This window comes from Stegodyphus dumicola, chromosome 5 (assembly GCF_044657685.1).
Source record: "Stegodyphus dumicola isolate Sdum_Otavi_A_Nest chromosome 5, ASM4465768v1".
Classification (NCBI taxonomy): domain Eukaryota; kingdom Metazoa; phylum Arthropoda; class Arachnida; order Araneae; family Eresidae; genus Stegodyphus; species Stegodyphus dumicola.
The window spans coordinates 73651386-73670443 of NC_140772.1; the positions used below are offsets into that span (position 1 = coordinate 73651386).

General features: G+C 32.3%; 1 protein-coding gene across 2 annotated transcripts in view; it reads right to left on the bottom strand.

Moving 5' to 3' along the window:
- Positions 1 to 8575: 8575 nt before the first annotated feature.
- Positions 8576 to 19058, bottom strand: part of LOC118197869 (pyruvate kinase PKM-like) — a 118977-nt gene continuing 108494 nt past the window's right edge. For both annotated transcript variants that reach the window (XM_085816773.1, XM_085816774.1), the window contains exons 10-11: positions 16638 to 16756; positions 8576 to 9130 (exon numbers count right to left, since the gene is read on the bottom strand). In XM_085816773.1, the coding sequence (XP_085672899.1) occupies positions 8961 to 9130; positions 16638 to 16756 (289 nt within the window). In that variant the 3' untranslated portion in view covers positions 8576 to 8960. The remainder of the gene's footprint in view (positions 9131 to 16637; positions 16757 to 19058) is intronic.

A 19058-nucleotide genomic window follows, 5' to 3' on the forward strand; every position in this document is an offset into this window, starting at 1 on the left:
CACTGTAAATACTTTTATTAATTTCAATAAACTTCCGATGCAGCCTCATGGGGCTCCAGGGAGTTGCTGCATCTAGATAGAGGAAGGGGTGAGACGTATGCCTGTTTACCCCTGTTAAACACCAGGCGTCCCTGTCATTCGCCACCTGTCACCTGTACATACAGAGAGAAAAAAGGAACTTTTTTCCCCCAGACGGATAAAACAAAAGTAAAATGGTTTCAGAATAGATTTTTAGTGACGTTTTACGTATGCATTTATCTCTCATAACTCAAAAATGAGCCGCCGTAGAACACTGAAATTTTGTATATGTGACTGTTATAACATGTAGTTGTGCACCTCCCTTTTCGCTGAAATCGGCCGCACCAAACGTGTATAAATATATTGGCACTCTAATATATAAATTATTCGGTTCGGTGAGCTCAGTACTTTTATTCTTATATGTTGGTAAATTGTGCATTTTTTGCTTTAAAGGTGTTTGAAATTAATGTAATTCTTATGGTACGATTAAGATTTTTATGTCGTTAGTTAATCTGCCTGCAATATTTGCAGAATTATCAACAATTTAAAACTTAAACAATCAATAAAAAATCAACAATTTAAAAGTGGTGTTAAGCCTAACGAGGCCGTCATTCGTTTACATTTGAAACTCTTTAGTCGAATAGTGAATTAAGACAGTTGGTGCACCAACTTCAATATCTTTTTGCCTAGTGTGACTAAAAGTTAACTCTCAATTTTGTGCACCGAAAATTTTGTCTTCCTGCCGGCTTAGAAACTCTAATTTTAATTTCAACATTTGTTTTTTAAACTGTTTTTAACTGCATTTGGTGTTTTAATTTAATTAATTTTTTTTTCCTGTATTTTACAATTTTTTATGAAGTTTGAATTTTTATGTATTTTTACCTTGCCATCAAGTGAGAACTGAATTCATTGAATCAAAAATATGTCTCTAATGAGATACGAATCCGCCCATGAGAACGTCTCCTAAAGTATAATACTGCCACCACCAGCCTGTGTATGACCTGCTGTATAGAGGAGAGCAACAGTTTCCCTGAAAGACAACGTAGCCTGGCATGGCTATCGATGAGATGAATGATAAATCGTGATTCATCCAGCCAGGCAAATCATTCATCATAGATCCTCAGCACCGTTCAGCGAACAGTGTTGGATATGGAACTGAGCAGCAGACGTCCCATTCGTGTGTCTCTGTTCACCAAGCGTTGTCAACTACGTCTAGAGTGGGCAAGGGAACATCGAGATTGGACCATGGAGTAAGTGGAAGACGTGATTATCTTAAATTAAGTACCCATAAGGAGATAACAGTGTGTGAAGGCAAAGAGGAACATACAGGATTAAGAAATGATCCGCTATCGCAAAATAAAAGGAAGGGCTATGTGTGAAGTAAGCAAGCCAATCAGTGTAAGTATAATACAATGGCTTTAGTTCAAAATAAGAATATTACTATTCTATATTAATAGGATGGACAAAACATCAGAATGGAATACAAATACAAAACAAATGCAATTACAGAAATTGTAAAGAAAATGCATATGCGTAGAAGAATTAGCATCATTTTGTGATGCGCAGCAAATGGTCTAAGATTAGTACTGCCTCTGCTCTTCATGTATTCAGTCAACATGATTCTCCTCAAGTATTTTATAATTGAAAAGTTTGTGTGTTCACATCCAAGTGGCTTGTCATAAAATTTTGTGTTCGTCTCATTGACATAGGTCTCAATAGTACCAAGTTTGAAGTCTTCATGGACTGTTTGATTTCTGAAAAAATAATGTGCATTAGTAATAATGGAGTCCTTCCGAATCGAATCGAATTGAACCAGGATATTCCGTGACTATCGCGCAAGGCGCAATGTGTGCGGATCAATGACAAATAAAGCCATAAAGGCGCATAATATATTACTATCATAAACATAGAACCGAAAGGGAGTGACAGTATGTGGAGGAATGAAGATCATAAAATGATCCGACATCGCTAAATAAAAAAAGGGCTGCAGTGCCTGTGAAGTAAACAAGTCAATAAGTGTCGGTATATTATATTGGCAATAGTTCAAAATACAATGTTTACCATTTTATGGAAACAGGAATGACGTCAAAATAGAATACAAATATATTGCAAGTACAATGAAATATAAAACAAGTGCAATTATGGAAAAAGTAAGAAAATGCTTAAAAAGCTAGGTTAGAAGAACTTCTTTTTTTTTTTTTTTTTTTTTTTTTTCTGTGGGTGTGTGTGGGTGTGGGTGTGTATGTGGTGTGCAGGAAATGGTCTAAGATCGTAGTGCTCATCTAGTATTTTATAACTAAAATTGTTAAAGGAATTTAAATATTTACAGTCAAGTGCTTTGTCATAAAATTTGTCTTATTGAGATAGGTTTTTAGCAATGTCAAGTCGGAGGTCTTCATGAAATGTTTTGATTTCAGGCATAATAATGAGCATTAGTGAATATTTTGTAACTTAAGGAGATCATTTTTTTGTAGTCCATGCAGGTGAAGCATTATAGCGGTATCTGATTATAGCGGTGAAAACAATACGTTTCTTCCTAAGATCCATACTAGAATATTTTTCAACAAGGGAAAGTAGACTATTAATAACCTTATTTGCTTTATTTTTAATATTATGAATATGATCATTCCATTTTAGCTTTGTCTTAAAAGTAATACCCAAGTATTTGGCAGTCTTTCTATTGAATTCTGTAAATTCGTTAAATAGAAGCTCACGAGTAGATTTAGTCTGAGCTTTTTACCGTCTAATAATAAGTAACCGAGATTTCGTTGCATTCATTACTATTCTATATTAATAGGATGGACAAAACATCAGAATGGAATACAAATACAAAACAAATGCATTGATTGAAGTTTTCCATGAAGTACACCATCTCTCAATGTAAGGTATTTGATCTTGCAACTTTTTTTATCGTATGGTTAACATTAGTTGATCTTGCAGCCAGCGCCGTATTATCGGCATAACATCAAGGGAAGTATTGTTGATTGAGGTTTTCTTGGAAAAATCGGCCATATAGAAAAGGTAAAGAACAGGATTGATCCTTGGGGGATAATGGCTGTTATGGGTGTGATGTCAGAGCAATCATTTTCTTGAGAAATGATGAATTTTCTATTAGAGATAAAAGACATAATTAGGGTGATAGTTTCTCTGTCAGTGTTCATGTGAATAAGTTATAGATGAGCCAACCTCATCCTAGACGCGGTCAAAGCTTTCTCCACGTCCAGCATGAGTAATGCAACATTTTCTCCATTATTGAGGGCTGCTGTCGCAAATTCAAATAATCTTACTAAATTCCTTCGTAGCAGACAATGATTTCCAAAAACCAAATTGTTCTTTAAGTAACACAGACAAGTAAGGTTGCAGTCTGTGATTTACAGTTCTTTCGAAGATCTTACTGAGACCATTAAGTAAACTAATGGGACGGTAGCCATATGGGTAGAATCTTTACCTGATTTGTGCAGCAGTTCACACATTTTTACGAGTCTGGGAAGTAAGAATTTGCAAAACAAGTATTAATAATGCTGGTGAGACTAGTGATAGAATTAAAAGGTAAATTTCTAAGAGCAATATTTTGGATATCATCATGTCCCGGTGCTTTTCTGATTTTTAGTTTAATATCTTGGACTTTATACAGAGTAGTAAATTTTGGTAGTCTTTTAACAGTATTCAGTCTCTTATTGTATGACAGATTTATAGGTGAAATTAATGTCTCTAGGTTGAGCATCTGATGTAAACACTGCCATTCTAAAAGATCTGCAAAGACTAGCTGTGGCATCATTAGAAAGAGCAACTCCATTGTTTATGAAGAAAGGTCAATTGCAAGTGTAAGTCTTTTTCATCTTGTTGCCCAGAAGCCCAGAAGATGCCGTCATTGACATCAAAATTTATAATATTTTCCCAGCGTTCCACTTTGAGTTCTTTGATGAATTTCTCAATTTGCTTAATTTATTAATTTCTTTTTCAAAGTAAGATGCCATTTACTTATTTTCCTGTTCTTTCTTTAGTATTGCCTTTGATATGTGAAGGAAGTCCATTAATATTACTTTTAGAGATGTCTGGAGAGACGTTAAGAATAGCCGTTTTGATACTACTAGCGAGTTTATTTATTGCTATGTCAATATCCTTTCTACTTTTGAGGGTACAAAGATTTGGAGGATTCGTTGGTAAAAGGCATTTAAAGAGTCTGCAGTCAGTAGAGGTTTCAAATTCGTCAGGAGTTGGTTTTGCAGTTTCTAGGGTAGCAAGTATAGGAACATGATCAGACGATAGTACATGTTTGACATCTAGAATCATTGGGATGTTTGTCGTGGACAGAATTAGATCCAGGATATCGCCTTTCTGTAGACAGTTTGGTCAGTATGTGTATTCGATGTGTACATGTATCGAAATGGGATTATTAGTAATAAAATCATGCAGAATTCGGTCTTCTACAACCCAAGTCCATGTGTTTAGAATTGAGGTCTCGAGCTAATGCAACAGGTTTATCTTGAAGAATTTTACACAGGAGTTCATTCAAGTAGTTATTTGGTGGGTTATACAGAACTTTAAAGTAAACATTAGCACAGTAAGAAAGTGGGACAGACACCGTAACCATTTCATACTTGTTTCGCCGTTCTTCTTCAATAAGGCAAGGAAGGCTGAAGAGAAATACGAACATAAATGGTGGCACCTCCGCCTATGTAGGTGAGTCGATCGCATCTATATGAACTGTAATTTGCGATTTTTAAACCACTGCCTGGAGCTGCATAGGTTTCTGTAATTATAGCAATGACAACATATTCTATTCTGAAATTCAGAGATTTTATTATGGAGACTGGAAGCGTTTCACACAGTTAAGGGGATGGGCACTTTATTGGTGCTTTTATCCATTATTAGAGATGGTAGGATGTGCACCTTGAGTTAAATTTTTCTGTGATCGTTGTAGAGTATGGAGTCGAAAGTTGGTTTCTTTAATAATTTTACGTGCTTCAGTAATTATATCAAAATTAATGCCAGTATTGAGGGCTTGATAATAAGTTTTATCTGTAATCACTCTTTCAACGTAAGTTTCTACTTTGTCCTTTTTGGGCTTCAGAAGTATTTCACATCCTTAAAAGCTCGAAGTATGCGACCGATTACAATTTAAACAAGGGGGTTTCTCCTTATTGTTCTTGTCAGGACAGTTGGCAGAAACATGATTTTGACCACACCGCACACATTTAAAGTCATGAGATTAACATCCAGCCTGTGTATGGTGAAACCCTTGACAATGGTAACATTGCAAAGATCTCACTCGTCCTTCATATTCTTCAAACTTAATTCTAAGACAGATGAAATTTTTATTAAATATATTCTTAAAGTATCCAGTCTTTGTTAGGATGACAAAAGTGGAAGTATGATTTTATCTCCATTTTTTCTGAGAGACATTTTTTTGAACATTTAAGACTTCAGGTTACTTTTCAGGTTCTCAATTGCCTTCAGTACTAGTATCAATGGTTAAATTTCGTATACAGTACAAAGTCCGATACACCTCAGGACTTCGGCGATTCTGGATTTGGGGGTTTCCCAGATATTAGATCATCAGTTTAAAACTTGTAAGATTGCATGCAGAAAATTTTAAAATTAAAAATATGAAATCGTGAAGCAATTATGATCTAAATGATAACAAAATTTACCCAAAAAAAAGCTTAATATATATTTTACTTTATTAAAAGTGTCTTTCAATGTAATTATTGTGGAAGTTGCTTTTTTGGGCAAATACTTTCTATTTAATTCTGTGGACAGATATAATTTCTTATTCAGTTACAAAGTTACATTGTTCGAGTCCTGTAATCGCTGTGTCGAGAATTCCGATTAACTTGACAATCAAGATTTTTTTTTCGTTTCAATAACCTTTTTGTCACTTTCTTCATTGTCGGTAGCAGTATTTGAAAGAAAATAAAGAAGGTTAAAGCGCAATCTGGTATATTGACTGAAATTCCTTGCATTCAGTAAAGTGTCATTTTAGCGAAGCTTAATAGCCCCCCGCTATACATTATTTGGCTATGTCTCATGAGATTGGTGACAAAAGTTGTTCCGCTAAATTTTCTCTTGCTTCTATCATGCACTGAGACAGTTATGCCTGATTGTGTTTAGTTTATTATACTTACGTCTATTTCTTGCACATGCTTAAGGCTTATCTGAGTTTGGAATAAATAAATTGCCACATATATTTAAGGCTTATCGAAGTCCAGCTCTAGATATCTTACTGCCAGATGCAGCCTCTGTGTGTCCTAAATTTTGCTACCAACCGCCTTCCTAAGTTCTAAACTTTTGAAGCCCCTAAACTCTAAAAATATTTTGATCCCTTAGTTTTGTTGCTTGGTGCTTCTCTAAATTCTGCCGCCCGGTGATGCGGCCATACAAGCTCTGGCGCTGGTTCTGGATTTACTTGAAAAACAAATCAGTTATTAATTTAAATAGCATTAAAAGTAATCTTTTGGTTTATGAGTATCATTAACAAAATCTATTTTTAGCATATTGAAAGAATTTTGTTAAATTTTGTTGTCGTCAATATTTCTTAGCGCATTTAACTTAAATCTCTAATCATTGCCAAGTGTACAACATTGGTTTGGTTTATTAGATTACGGCAAAGCACTCGAGGGCTACCTGCCTTAAGGAAAGGATGCCTTCATGGAGGACTTTTTGAGAAAACTGGTTCGTATACACACAAGTGTACAACATAAAATGTTACCATACTCTTTATTGTTAAATTATTAATCTAAAAAAAAAAAAATTTGGGGGGATTGCTGCATGAGTCATTACTCAAGTTACTTGATAAACATGCCGTGATGAAAGCAAAATATAATAAAAGTAATGTCTAGGAGACTAAAGGAGTCTTCAGGGAGACTGAAGAGCAGTCTCCCTGAAAAACAAAACTAAAGGCTAAAAGGAATTTGATTAAAGCAAATAATTTATGGAAATAGAACTGCCAAAAAAATTTAACATTCTTGTGTGAACACTCAGAAAATCATTAAGGCATTAAGCTTTTCTTAAGGCAATAAACCATTAAGAAAAAAAATTAAAGGCTTCAAAATAAAATATTTTTTATTATTTATTTGCATAAAATGTAATCATTTTTTATGTTTTGCTATTTGATTTTTGCAATTAGAAAATGAAAAATTTGCACTTATTCAGAAAATACGGATAATAGTTCAACAAACTAAATGAAGTATAAATTCTATAAAGCAATGGTACAGTGATAAAACTGTGGCAGTTTGTTTGAATGCATATCACTCTAAATTAAAATGTAGATTATGTATTTTTCTCATTTATGTATCTTTTCTGAATGGCCAATTGAAAGACATAAATCCTGCTCTGTGACATTTTCTCTTTCAGTGCAAAATGCAGTTTTCAAAGGCATCATGAGGAAAACAAGGTTGCATATTCTTTCAAAAGAAATGGAAATCACAAAGAAAATCAAATTAAAAAAATCATTTATATGAATAAACATGAATAAAGTACTCACTCCAGATGAATAAATAGAAATTTTTAAAACAACTATTTGAAAAAATTCAACCATGCAACTCAAATCATTAAAATTCTTTAAAAAGAAAAATCCAAAATTAAAAACTATGATTAAAAAATATATTATAAAAATATTTCAAAGAGAGAAGAAACTAAATATTGTTTTCACATCCAGAATGAAAGGGAAAGCTAAAACGTTAAAATAAATGGAGAAGTTCAGTACGTAAATTAACTCTTGGCAGAAAGTAAAGTGCACCAAACTATATTTTGGAATTACTCAGAATGTCTTTTACCAAATTTTACAAAATTTGGTTTTCAGGCATAACACGAGTCTAAAACTGAAATATAGAAAAAAAATTGGCACTATTTCAGAGAAAGTCAGATTTTGTTTCAAAATACATGTTAGAAAAATGCACTTAAGTCACACTTTCACGACATGAAAAATGCAAGATGAATTTCGCCAATTGGCCGAATGGAGATGGAGACAGAACTGACCCTTTTTCTTTTTCTTTTTTTTCTTTTCTTTTTTTTTTTGGGGGGGAGGGGCGGTGTACATTACGCGAATGCTTGCTTTCCAGACTGTTATGAAATACTATTATGGAAGAGAATATTGCAGGCAATTTTTTCTGCTACCTAAAAATGAAGTAATGTTGACTAATGCAGTCAGTCATATTTATGAGTTGAAAGGCAAGAGAAATGTGCTTAATTCATTGCTGCTGCATATGTATGCTAAGTACACCAAGTACAAAGAATAAACTTGACAAACTGGCAATAAAACACATTGATATTGCAATGAAATACATTGATTTTTATTTTTTAAAGTAAAAACAGTTAATGTAATTTATGAATTATGAAAAAATATGCATACTATAAATCCTAATACAAAATGCATAGAATTAGCAAAATTTCAGAAGTAACCTGTAAGTGCATTTTAAGGTGTCGTATGTAAAACTTGGGAGTTCCAACATGGAAATATTGTGTAATTTAATAGCTTTAACAGTTAATCAAATCAAATTCAATATGTGCGTACTGGAGAAGTGATTTTTTAAAGGCTAGTAAATGAAAAACAAAATTTGAACAAACTATTTATTTTTGAAGAAGTTATCACAGATTGCTAACCCTAAAAACACCATATTAAACAGACTGCTTCAAACAGCAGTTTTAACAACAATTTATAAATTACATGTATTTATATGGGACAAGTCTCAAATTTTGAAACATGAAACAGGAACAGGCAACATCATTCCATAGTCAAGTCTTTTGTGTCAAACAATGAAGAAACAAAAGTATGAAAGAAAGAAGACTTAAAAGAAACAAAAAGGGTGAAGCAATAGTTGTAAATTAATCTTACAGCATGCGAGTATATCAGATAAATTACATATGAATTCTTGGTTGAAACACAACAGGACTAGCAATGCAAAAACTAAATGAAACAAGGGCAGTGCAAGATTTGTTCATCATTGAACAGTGATGATTCTCATTGTGTTTGTAGCACCAGCTCCTTCCCGCCAGCCAGTGACAATGACAATATTATCACCACTCTTGAGATAGTTCCTTTTCTTGGCAAAATCAACTGCATACTGAATTCGAGCATCTACATCTTGGGTCCATTCTGGCAACCTTTCAGCTGCAACAGAAAATGAAATGAGTTGGGAATATATTGAAATGCAAGGACAGTTTCTCATCTAATTTAAGACAAAAAAGCAAAAGTTTTGCATGTTATTATATCATGTATGATATTTTTAACATGTGTTATAAGACTGGTTCATAATATATGCTGCCAATTAATATGGTGGCTATCTGGGATTACAATTTAATATAGGAATAAATTTTCAAAATAAATCTCAGACTAAAAAATGATCAGAGTTCATGCTTGTGACTTGGAATATTAAAATGTTATATAAACACAGTGTTTGAAAAAACCCTGTGTATATTTAATATTGTAATATTCCAACTGATCAGGTAATCAGATGCTTTAGAGCAAAGTATTCATTCTAGCAATATATACTTCCAATTACAAAGTTTAAAAAATAATGTAAAGTATTTTATTAAATTAAGTTTCTGCATTAATAATAGAATGGGTTTTAAAGTTTAAATAGTTAAATGGTCACACTAGAGTAAAAGGTCCAGCTCTATGTGTGTGTGATTGTAAAATGCAGAAAGATATCTGTAGTTAAGACCATAATTAATAGTTTCATATAACCAGCTATGAAGTTAATTACAAATGTTATTTTATTCAATACAGAATCATTAATTGCCAAAATAAGAAACCTATGTTGTGTCTACCTAAATCAGAGTGAAAAATGTTTAACTTGCTTTGTGATGTGTGTTGAAAAGTGATCTAAGACAATTGAAAAGTGATCTAACCTTCATTCTGCATGTAAAGGATAAAAAGCAATAAATATTTCATCAACTTTGTAGTGACCACAATTTCAGTTAAATTTTGAATTTATGGAACTCTTCTACTTCACTGTTGAAATTGTTTCTCAATATTCTCTATGTTTCAGAAAAACATTTTTAGTACATGTTTAGGATCAATAATTCAGAAATAAGGTACATTTCTCCAACACCAGAAGCTACAATTAAATATTGTATAACATAAAATATTCAGTTTTACACAAATTAAATATTTTACTGTATAAAATATTTTTATACATTTTAAAAAATAGGATGTGGGAATTTTAATTTTCATAATTTTTTTAATCGTTTCATCAAAATCTAGGTGTCTGGTTGTATCATTTCTGATACACATTACATAATTCTTTAAGCATAGCATTTTTTAAAGTTGTAACTTCTTCAGTGGTGATTTTAGCAGTGACTTGGAAATATTTCGGAATCTACTGTTTACCACTTAAACGTTTAATAAGTAAATATGTTTATATATGCAAGTCTATTTTGAAATTCATTTGTTATGCAAAATTCAATGAACAATCATCAAATGATTATAATATCTTCAACATTAAATATATTATTAAAAAAATCATATCAAACAGCAACCAGTACTGCCTTTAAAAAATTCATGTTAAAACAATAGAAAAAATAATTCAAGTGTACTCAGTCAGTAAGCATACATTATATAAAATGCAACTTAATCAGTAGGTAATTATTTCAATAAATCTATAATTAATAAATAAAAAAATTTGAAAAGCTTCAGATTTAAACGGTCACTGAAGTTTTTTTTTTTTTTTTTTTTTTTTTTTTTTTTTTTAAAATTGCTGAGCTCACAGCCTATCAGACTGTTAGTTATACTCACTTCTACTAATGCATTTTTTTCTTTTGGTCTTTTTAGCTTAAGCATAATTTTCTTCACACTTATGCCATATATAGTTCAACAGCAAAATTTTAAAAGTAGCGTAGCAGTATACATTTAGAATTCCCAATGCAGAGTTAGAAGTTGGCGTATTTTCTGTTTTTTTTTTTTTTTTTTTTTTTTTTCCAGTCTTTTCTCAGTTCATCATATCAGTGTCCAGCTTTTTACCAAGATGGCTTTGCAAAACTTTTGTCTTTTTATTATTAACGTTTGTGTGTTTATTTATTAAATATCATGTTCTTGGTGCTTGCTTACATCACATAAAATTCGATTCAGCAGAAAAATCACAAAATATTTGAAAACAGCATGTCTTTAGAATTTCGGATAAAAAGTCTCCCACACTGGAGTTAATAATGTTTTATTTCATACAGTGTTGCCATTGCTCAGCTTGAAATTGTTGAGTTTATTAATCAAAAATTCGTTAAAATTTTACAAAATATGAAATAGACAATAAAACAAATTCTAAATTCGGGCTTCCAGGTGCCCGTATTTGAGTGCAGGTTTATGTTTTTGGTACTATTGTTTTTTCACAAGGCGAGAAACAGATGCATTCATGCGGATTCTTGATTATTCAGTTTCTTTAAATATAATGCAGGGCTATAATATTTGTGGCAACAATTTGAAAAGCGAAACGGACCTTTATAGTGAATCGCCATAAAATGTCATTTTTGAGACTAATAGCCCTTTGGGCTAAAAATTGAAGCTATTTAAAATTATTCTATTTATATTCAGCAGTTTCTTAATTATATAAATAAAAACAAAGAGTCAGATTGTTATGCAAATAAAAAATAAAAGAAAGTGAAACTGAAAAAAGAATAATATGACTTTTCTAATTATTTTCCCCCCTTCAGCCAACAAATAGCTAAAGCCCACCTATATGAGAAGACATGTGGCTATGCAAATATCTCTCAAGAACTAAAGTGCCTACTACACATATTTTAGTTGCTTGTGCTAGTCGTGAGCTTTGACCATGATGCGATACATTGTTGCTAAAGACTTATTGTAACTGTGTATTGTACTTATTACTGTAACTATTTTAAACCAACCAGTTTAAATATTGTTACATACCTATGGGTTCATAATAGATGGAATGTACACAGAACTAATGATAGTTTGATAAAATTTATTTTTACCAAAACAAGCACTTTATAGTTCTTTAACTTTCCACAAAAATACTCATACAGCTCTTTACAGTACCACAGAATACAATCAGTAGTTCTACTTCAAACTACTAAGAACATTAAACACAACAGAATGCAAGGCACATCCAGAAAGTGAAGGGAAGAGAGATATCTCAGTACTCCAAACTCATGCTAAAATAACAACTACTGAGAAACTTATTCTCTTCCCAGTCTCATATAGTTTTCCCCCAGCCACTAAGTGATCTCCAGTACCTTTTACTCCTCATAATTACTGGAAAGCATATGAGGTCCAAATATGGTTACAGTTACATAACTAGATTAATCACTTTTTTCATAATACCAATTAGTTATCACAATACCAATTACAGTTAAACATGGAACAGACCAAAACGTCTCCAAGTTTGGTGAGTTTTGGTGAATTTTTGCCAAATTTGCTGACAAAATTAGTTGCCAAAACCATCGCTAGTTTAGAGAGATAGCTATTTACTCATTGCTAAATAAACTTGCCTCTGTGTTCTTACTTTCCCAGCAAAACTTCCTCTTTAGATTTTCATGTTACATTATACAAAAAATACTAAACATAACTTCACTAAAATTATTGTAATATGTATAAAAATTCTTAACAATATTTTTATAAAAATTGTATTTATTTCTTGCCAAAATTATTTTCTGTACACCTAATTTTTGCATTCTCAAATCCCTGAGCTCTCAGATTATTACCGAGTGTATTTTTTTGTTACCCACAAATGAGTTGACCTCATGGACACCTCTTTAATATTATAAATACAGTTCATTAAAAATTGTGTTCCTAGTACTTATATCTTTCTCATTATGTTTATCTGTTATTTTTGTTGCATCAAAACAGATACCTCAATTTAATTTATGAATTTCAAATTGTATTGAAATTATATTGTAACACTTTATGTCCTAAATCATTATTCTAAATAAATAAACTCAGTGGGGTAACAGCCCTAGTGGGCCAATGCCCGAAATCTGCTTTCTTGACCGTGGGCCCCAAGGTGCGTAAACATAATACTAGGCCAAATTATTAGCTACACCAGTTTTTTATCACATGTGAAATACAATTTTTATATAAGTTATTTATATTTAAATTATTATCAGTTATTTATATCAGTTTTTTATTTTTAAAATTATATTATATAAATTTATTATATACAAGCAGTCCTCAAACTTTCACACAATTCACTTTCTCACACATTTTAAAAAATTCAAAGCTTTTTGCCGATATTTAAAAAATTTTCACTTTCATGCAGTTGTTTCCACAGATGTGGTAGCTTGCGCTCACTCACACATTGCCTCCTAGAACAGCAGACTTCTCAAAATGTTTATGACACCACTAAGATTCTAAGTACCATTGGCAGGGCCGAATGTGTACAGTGTAACTAAACAGGTGTAGTCTTACACCAGGGCATATGTTGATATGTTCTACCAATTTATTTTGTTTATGTTTAAATATTTCTCCTTTATAAATTCATAAAGAGAAATGAAGAAACTGCAGTGTTGACACAAATAAAATGAAATTAAGGACAGAAGCTTTATACAGTTGAGTCTAAGATGGAATAATTAGATGCTTTGAAAGTGGTGAATCTTTTGCTTCCAATCAGGTGTTTGTATGACATAAACAGATCCATAATATGTGAGTTTTGAAAAACAGGAATAAAATTAAGACATTCATAATTGTGGAAATATCTCTTCAAAGTCTGCTTCCAAGGCATAGCATTAAGATCTTTATCATCATGGATTGATGATCAGCATCAAACTAATACCTCAAGACAACTAAAAATTAATGTTGTATTTCTTCCTCCCACTAATACTTGCCTCATACAGTTCAGTGATAGCTATGTTTAAAGGATATATATGAGGAAAATAATGAATCAGGCCATCAAAGCAACTAACACAGAAGGTGGGCCCACATTAACAAGTTTTTGGAAGAGCTATTACATACAGAATACAATAAATAACTCTGGAGTCTCATGGGCTGAAACAAAAAAGTCAACAATGAAAGAGTCCTGAACAATTAATGCCCACAAATGATGAATGAGTTCATAAATTCTTAAAAACTCTGCAAACTATCATAGATGAAATACCAGTTAGCCTAACGAATGTATTAAACTTGGATGCCAATAACAAAGATATTAATGACTGAATTTCACTCAGTATCTCTATCAAATGAATAGCTATTTGACCAAAAAGAGTTAAATAAAATACACAAATGAAAGCGAGGTAAAAGCTGATAAAATATAGTCAAGACGTTGACAATCAAAATTATAAATGAAGCTTTCTTGCATTTTGATAAATGTTTGACTATCATTGAAGCATGTGGCCACAATGGAAAATTTATATCTTGAGTACTACGGCAATTGAGAAAGACACATGTTACAGAGCCCTTTATAATGGAAAGGGGACAAAAAAGACTGGTATTCAACTGACTCTTGACAAGTTTATAAACAAAACACCAGAAAGCACTAAAACAACCAACTTAATTATGCATAATGATAAATGAATAATACTATTAATATTTTTTAATAAAATTTAAAAAATTTTTAATTAAAAATCTTCGTGATCCTTCTTTTGAACATTCAACATTTGCATACATTTCCAGAAACCAATCACATGCAAAAGTATGCTTTCATGTAAATAGATGATTAAATATACATGAATTTTATTTCACAGTTATTTGCTTTCCCTTCCTGCTTCATTAATTACTCTTTAAATTTACAATTTTTCTTTATTTTTTAGATTTTTAATCACTGTTACTTTGCCTACTATCAAGCCTCATGCTTATTGTTACTATTATTGCAACTTCTTTTAAATATTAAGCTCTAAAAAATAAAGGCAGAAAATTGCAAATCATGTTTGTTGTTAGACCGATACAGGTTTCCTATCAGGTACAAACCATGTCACCCCCTTTGACTGGCTTAGTAGGTCAGAGCAAATTAAGAAAATTGCCTTGCATAGACAAATTGTTGTCAGGTGACAAGTCTATGAGAGATATGTCACTATATTACTGAGCAACTTTATTATCTTGTGAAGACTGCAGAATGTTGATAATTCATTCTGGATTTTACTTAATGATTTGACTGCATCATAGCACATTGCACTGATTACACGAGGGTTTTTTTTTTTTTTTTCTTTTAAGTAAGTACAAAGTAGTTTTTGTAAAGTCTCGCTTAAAGGCATTTTTGCATCACTTAACTTCAGCAGACAGCTTTGATTATTTTTCTGTAATAAAATAATCTAATAAAACTTCTCATTTGACTACACAAAATAAGACACCTTTACTTTCAAAATGAATAAATAAAAATTCATAGTATTTCTCATTTTCAAGCAATGTACTTCAAAATATTCTATATTTTACAGTTCTATATTTCTGAAGACATGGTAGTTAACCCCTTCACGCCGACTGTCACGTCTACATGCGAGAAACGAACACACTCACCTCCCAGCCGACACGCAGGCGTGCCAGAGCATTTTCCCATTCACTACCGACTGTCACGTATTTGTGCCAGTATCCTGGAATGTTGTAAAAACCATAATTTCTGCCACAAGATGGCACTGTATGTCCATATGGTTTCAGATACATGTACATTAGACCTTCTACTCGAAATGAGAGAAGCGTGACTCACATACACGTGTTTTTGATTATATAAACAAAAGGGGAAATAAATGTTTCCGAATGGCGTGATTTATGACGTCTCTTTAAATCGCGCTTTATTCGCACGTGGTAGTTGTTTATTTAAGTAGAGAAGTTTTATTTGCGCTAAAGCGTTGTTTATTTCGGTTTGCAGTTCAGTTTTTAGAAAATAATTAGATCTTGTTAGACGTGAATTCTTTCTGTTTTTACTGTTGCAAAGTCGAAGCGTCGAAAACGTTTAACAGGGCATGAAATAGAAATGATGCAAAATATTTCAGATATTGATTCTGAAATTCAGATATTCTGATATTGATTTTGAAAGATTAACTGAAAGAAATTTTCCAAAACTTTGTTCAGAAGAGACTGATAAGGAAATGAGACGACGATGCTTCGTTTGTTCACATTCCCGGAAAAATCCTCCAAAACGGCAAATGAGTTATTACAAGTGCAAGGAATGTAACGTAGGACTGTGTGTAGATCCCTGTTTTCAAATTTTTCATACGAAAAGAGAATTTTAAGTAATATATTTAGTTTTCAGATGTATAATGTTAAAAGTCATAAAATGGTGAGTAATGAAAATAAAATGTGTAAAACATGCATTTAAACAAGAAATAAGGTAATTAACGTATATAGTATAAAAATATCTATAAAGCATAAGCCATTTAAATACTCTATGGAGCATTATTAAACAATGCGTTGATACTTCGGAAATTTCATGGATTTAGGCTTAGTAGCAAAAAAGTCCCCGGCCCTGGACAGACGCTCGCGTAAGACACTGCCGGCCTCCGCGATAAGCGCGCGTTTGCACCATCCGGCTCGAAGGGGTTAAAGATTCTACTATGTGTTAATACTTCCAAATAATTAATCTAAAATACTTAATAAAATTACTTACATATGAATTGCCTTTTCTCTCTCATAAAATGTAAATAATATTTTAAACTACCCTCATTTAATTTGTAAAAATAAATAACAATTTCTACTTTTTTTTTTTTCTTTTTAAAACTGCAAAATAATGTTTACAACTTACCAGTAAAATGGATAGGAGCTATGCCTCTGTAAAGGTGTGCTTGCCTAGTAGTCAAGCCTACCCTGGAAATAGCAATAATAGGACACCGTGGGCGATATTTTGATATCATATGAGCAGTCCTGAAAAAATGCAAAAATGTATTTAAAAAAAATTTGAAAATAATTTTTACCTGGAGTACAAATAACCTTTAAGATCATAATGATACAAGTAATCCAAGATTCAGCAGATGTTAAAAATTCATAATACAAAAATTTAGAAACACCTTTTCCTTCCTCGATAAAAGTTGAAGTAATACTTTAAACATTATGTTTGGGCTGTTTCATTGAGTATGAATACACAGAAAATTTGCATTTTAATTCACACACAGATATAAAAAGGATGAGGCTAATTTCTTTTCTTTTAATCCTTCAAATCATGTCTCATATTTGTTATCAAAATTATAAACATTTTACTGTGCATTTAAGCAATTCCAGACTGATAGATGGCACATATCACTAGGAGCCTAGTTTCTTTCTTTAATTCATCACTTTCATATACAAGATTCTTAAAATAAATTATATTACTGAAAAAAGATAGATTAGACTAAAAAAAACAAAAAGATTGCAGCACTAAATAGCTGAAGAGTGGTTGATTGTAGACCCATAATCTAAGTTAAAGAAATGTACAAAATAGAGTAGGCTTTCAGTTCATGATAATTTTGATCATATTACACCTTTTAGGGAGGGAGAACCTTCCCAAATGATCAAAATTACCCAAAATTTCTTGCCCAAAATTCTTGAGGTTTTCATACAAATGCGACAGCTACATGCAATAAAAGGCAGACTATATGGCAATCAGCTAACCAGAAAGTTCAAGTAAATTGAGAAAAATGGCAGACATGAAAAGGCATACAATCATATAAGACTAAAGATCCTCCTTAAAACATCTAAAACATGAACAGTTTTACAGCTCTCTATTTAAGACTTTGTTGTCCTTGGAAATAGGTACTCCTTATAGATGTCTTTCCCACTAAACTATTTAAAAAAAAAAACTGTTGCTAGACAGTGCAGTTTAAACCCAGTAATGAATAAATACGGTGCCACAAACAATAATAAGATCTTCACCATGTTTTTAATATATTTGCTTGTATTGGAATTGCTGGCAAAAACCTTACAAAGTTATCTGCACCAAACCAATGGCTGAAGCAAAGATTAAAAAGTATGTTAAAAAACTGCATGCATGCAGTTACGATATAGTTTAGGCTGAGGTTTTAAAACTGAGAATAAAAACAGTTTATAATTTATGGTGAAACCAATATCTTTTAAAAACTGGAACAACTTATGATGGGGTTGTTTTCCTATTAAGTTTTTCTAAATCCAATTTGAGATAATTAAAATGTTTTATGAGAAAATATTTAGAACTACAGCATTCCAGTGAAATACGATGATCTTTCAGAACTGCACATAGCAACAAAACAAGATAGAAATCTTCACCAAACAAAAGGAAAACTCTCCAAATTTCCGTAGTATGATGTGCAAGCATGTGCGCACACAAATGATGATGCAAACACTGCGAATTGCAAAGCAGATCATCGGTCCATCCACACCCACGCTAGTCAAGATGTGGACATAGAGAGGAAAATTCAGTGTGTTCTGTTGCTTGCCAAATTTGAATTGGTAACCAAAGCATAACATGAATATTGCCGCATGTGCAACGAACTGCCACCACATAGCAATAACATTAATCAGTGGGATAAACAGTTGAAGGATACCGGCAGTTTGTTGGACAAACCCCATTTTGGCAGGCCATCAGTCAGTGACGAGTCTGTAGAGGCTATATGGAAGAGTTACCTAAGAAGCCCTTACAACCTGCAGCTGTTGCATGCTATCAAACCGAAGGATAGACCCAAACGATTTGCATTTGCTACAGATATGCTTCATGAGATCGACAATGATAACAGATTTCTGCAAAAGATTATGTTTATCGATGAGACGACATTCCATGTTAGTGGGCATGTTCATCGCCATAACATCTGAATATGGGCTGCTGAAAATCCTCATGCCTATGTAGAGTATGAATGTAACAGCCCTAAAGTGAACATGTAGTGTGATCTGATGCATGATAAAGTGATAGAACCATTTTTCTTTGTGGAGTAGACTGTGACAGCACAGATGGAACCCACATCGAACTGCACTGAAATGGTATGAAAACTTCAAGAGGTTTTCTTTTGATTGGTGAAAATTTTTCATTTCTATCTTGTTTTGTTGCTTTCCTGTGACCGATCAAAAGTGCACCTTAACTTTAACGGACGGACTGTATTGAGTTGGCGGAAGGTCATGAGCTAGCCACATCAGGTTATTTATATGCTATAGCTATACTTTGTATGTGTTGATTATTTAATAAAGAGTGGTCTGTTCCTTCAGTCTTCTGCCAGTATGGTAC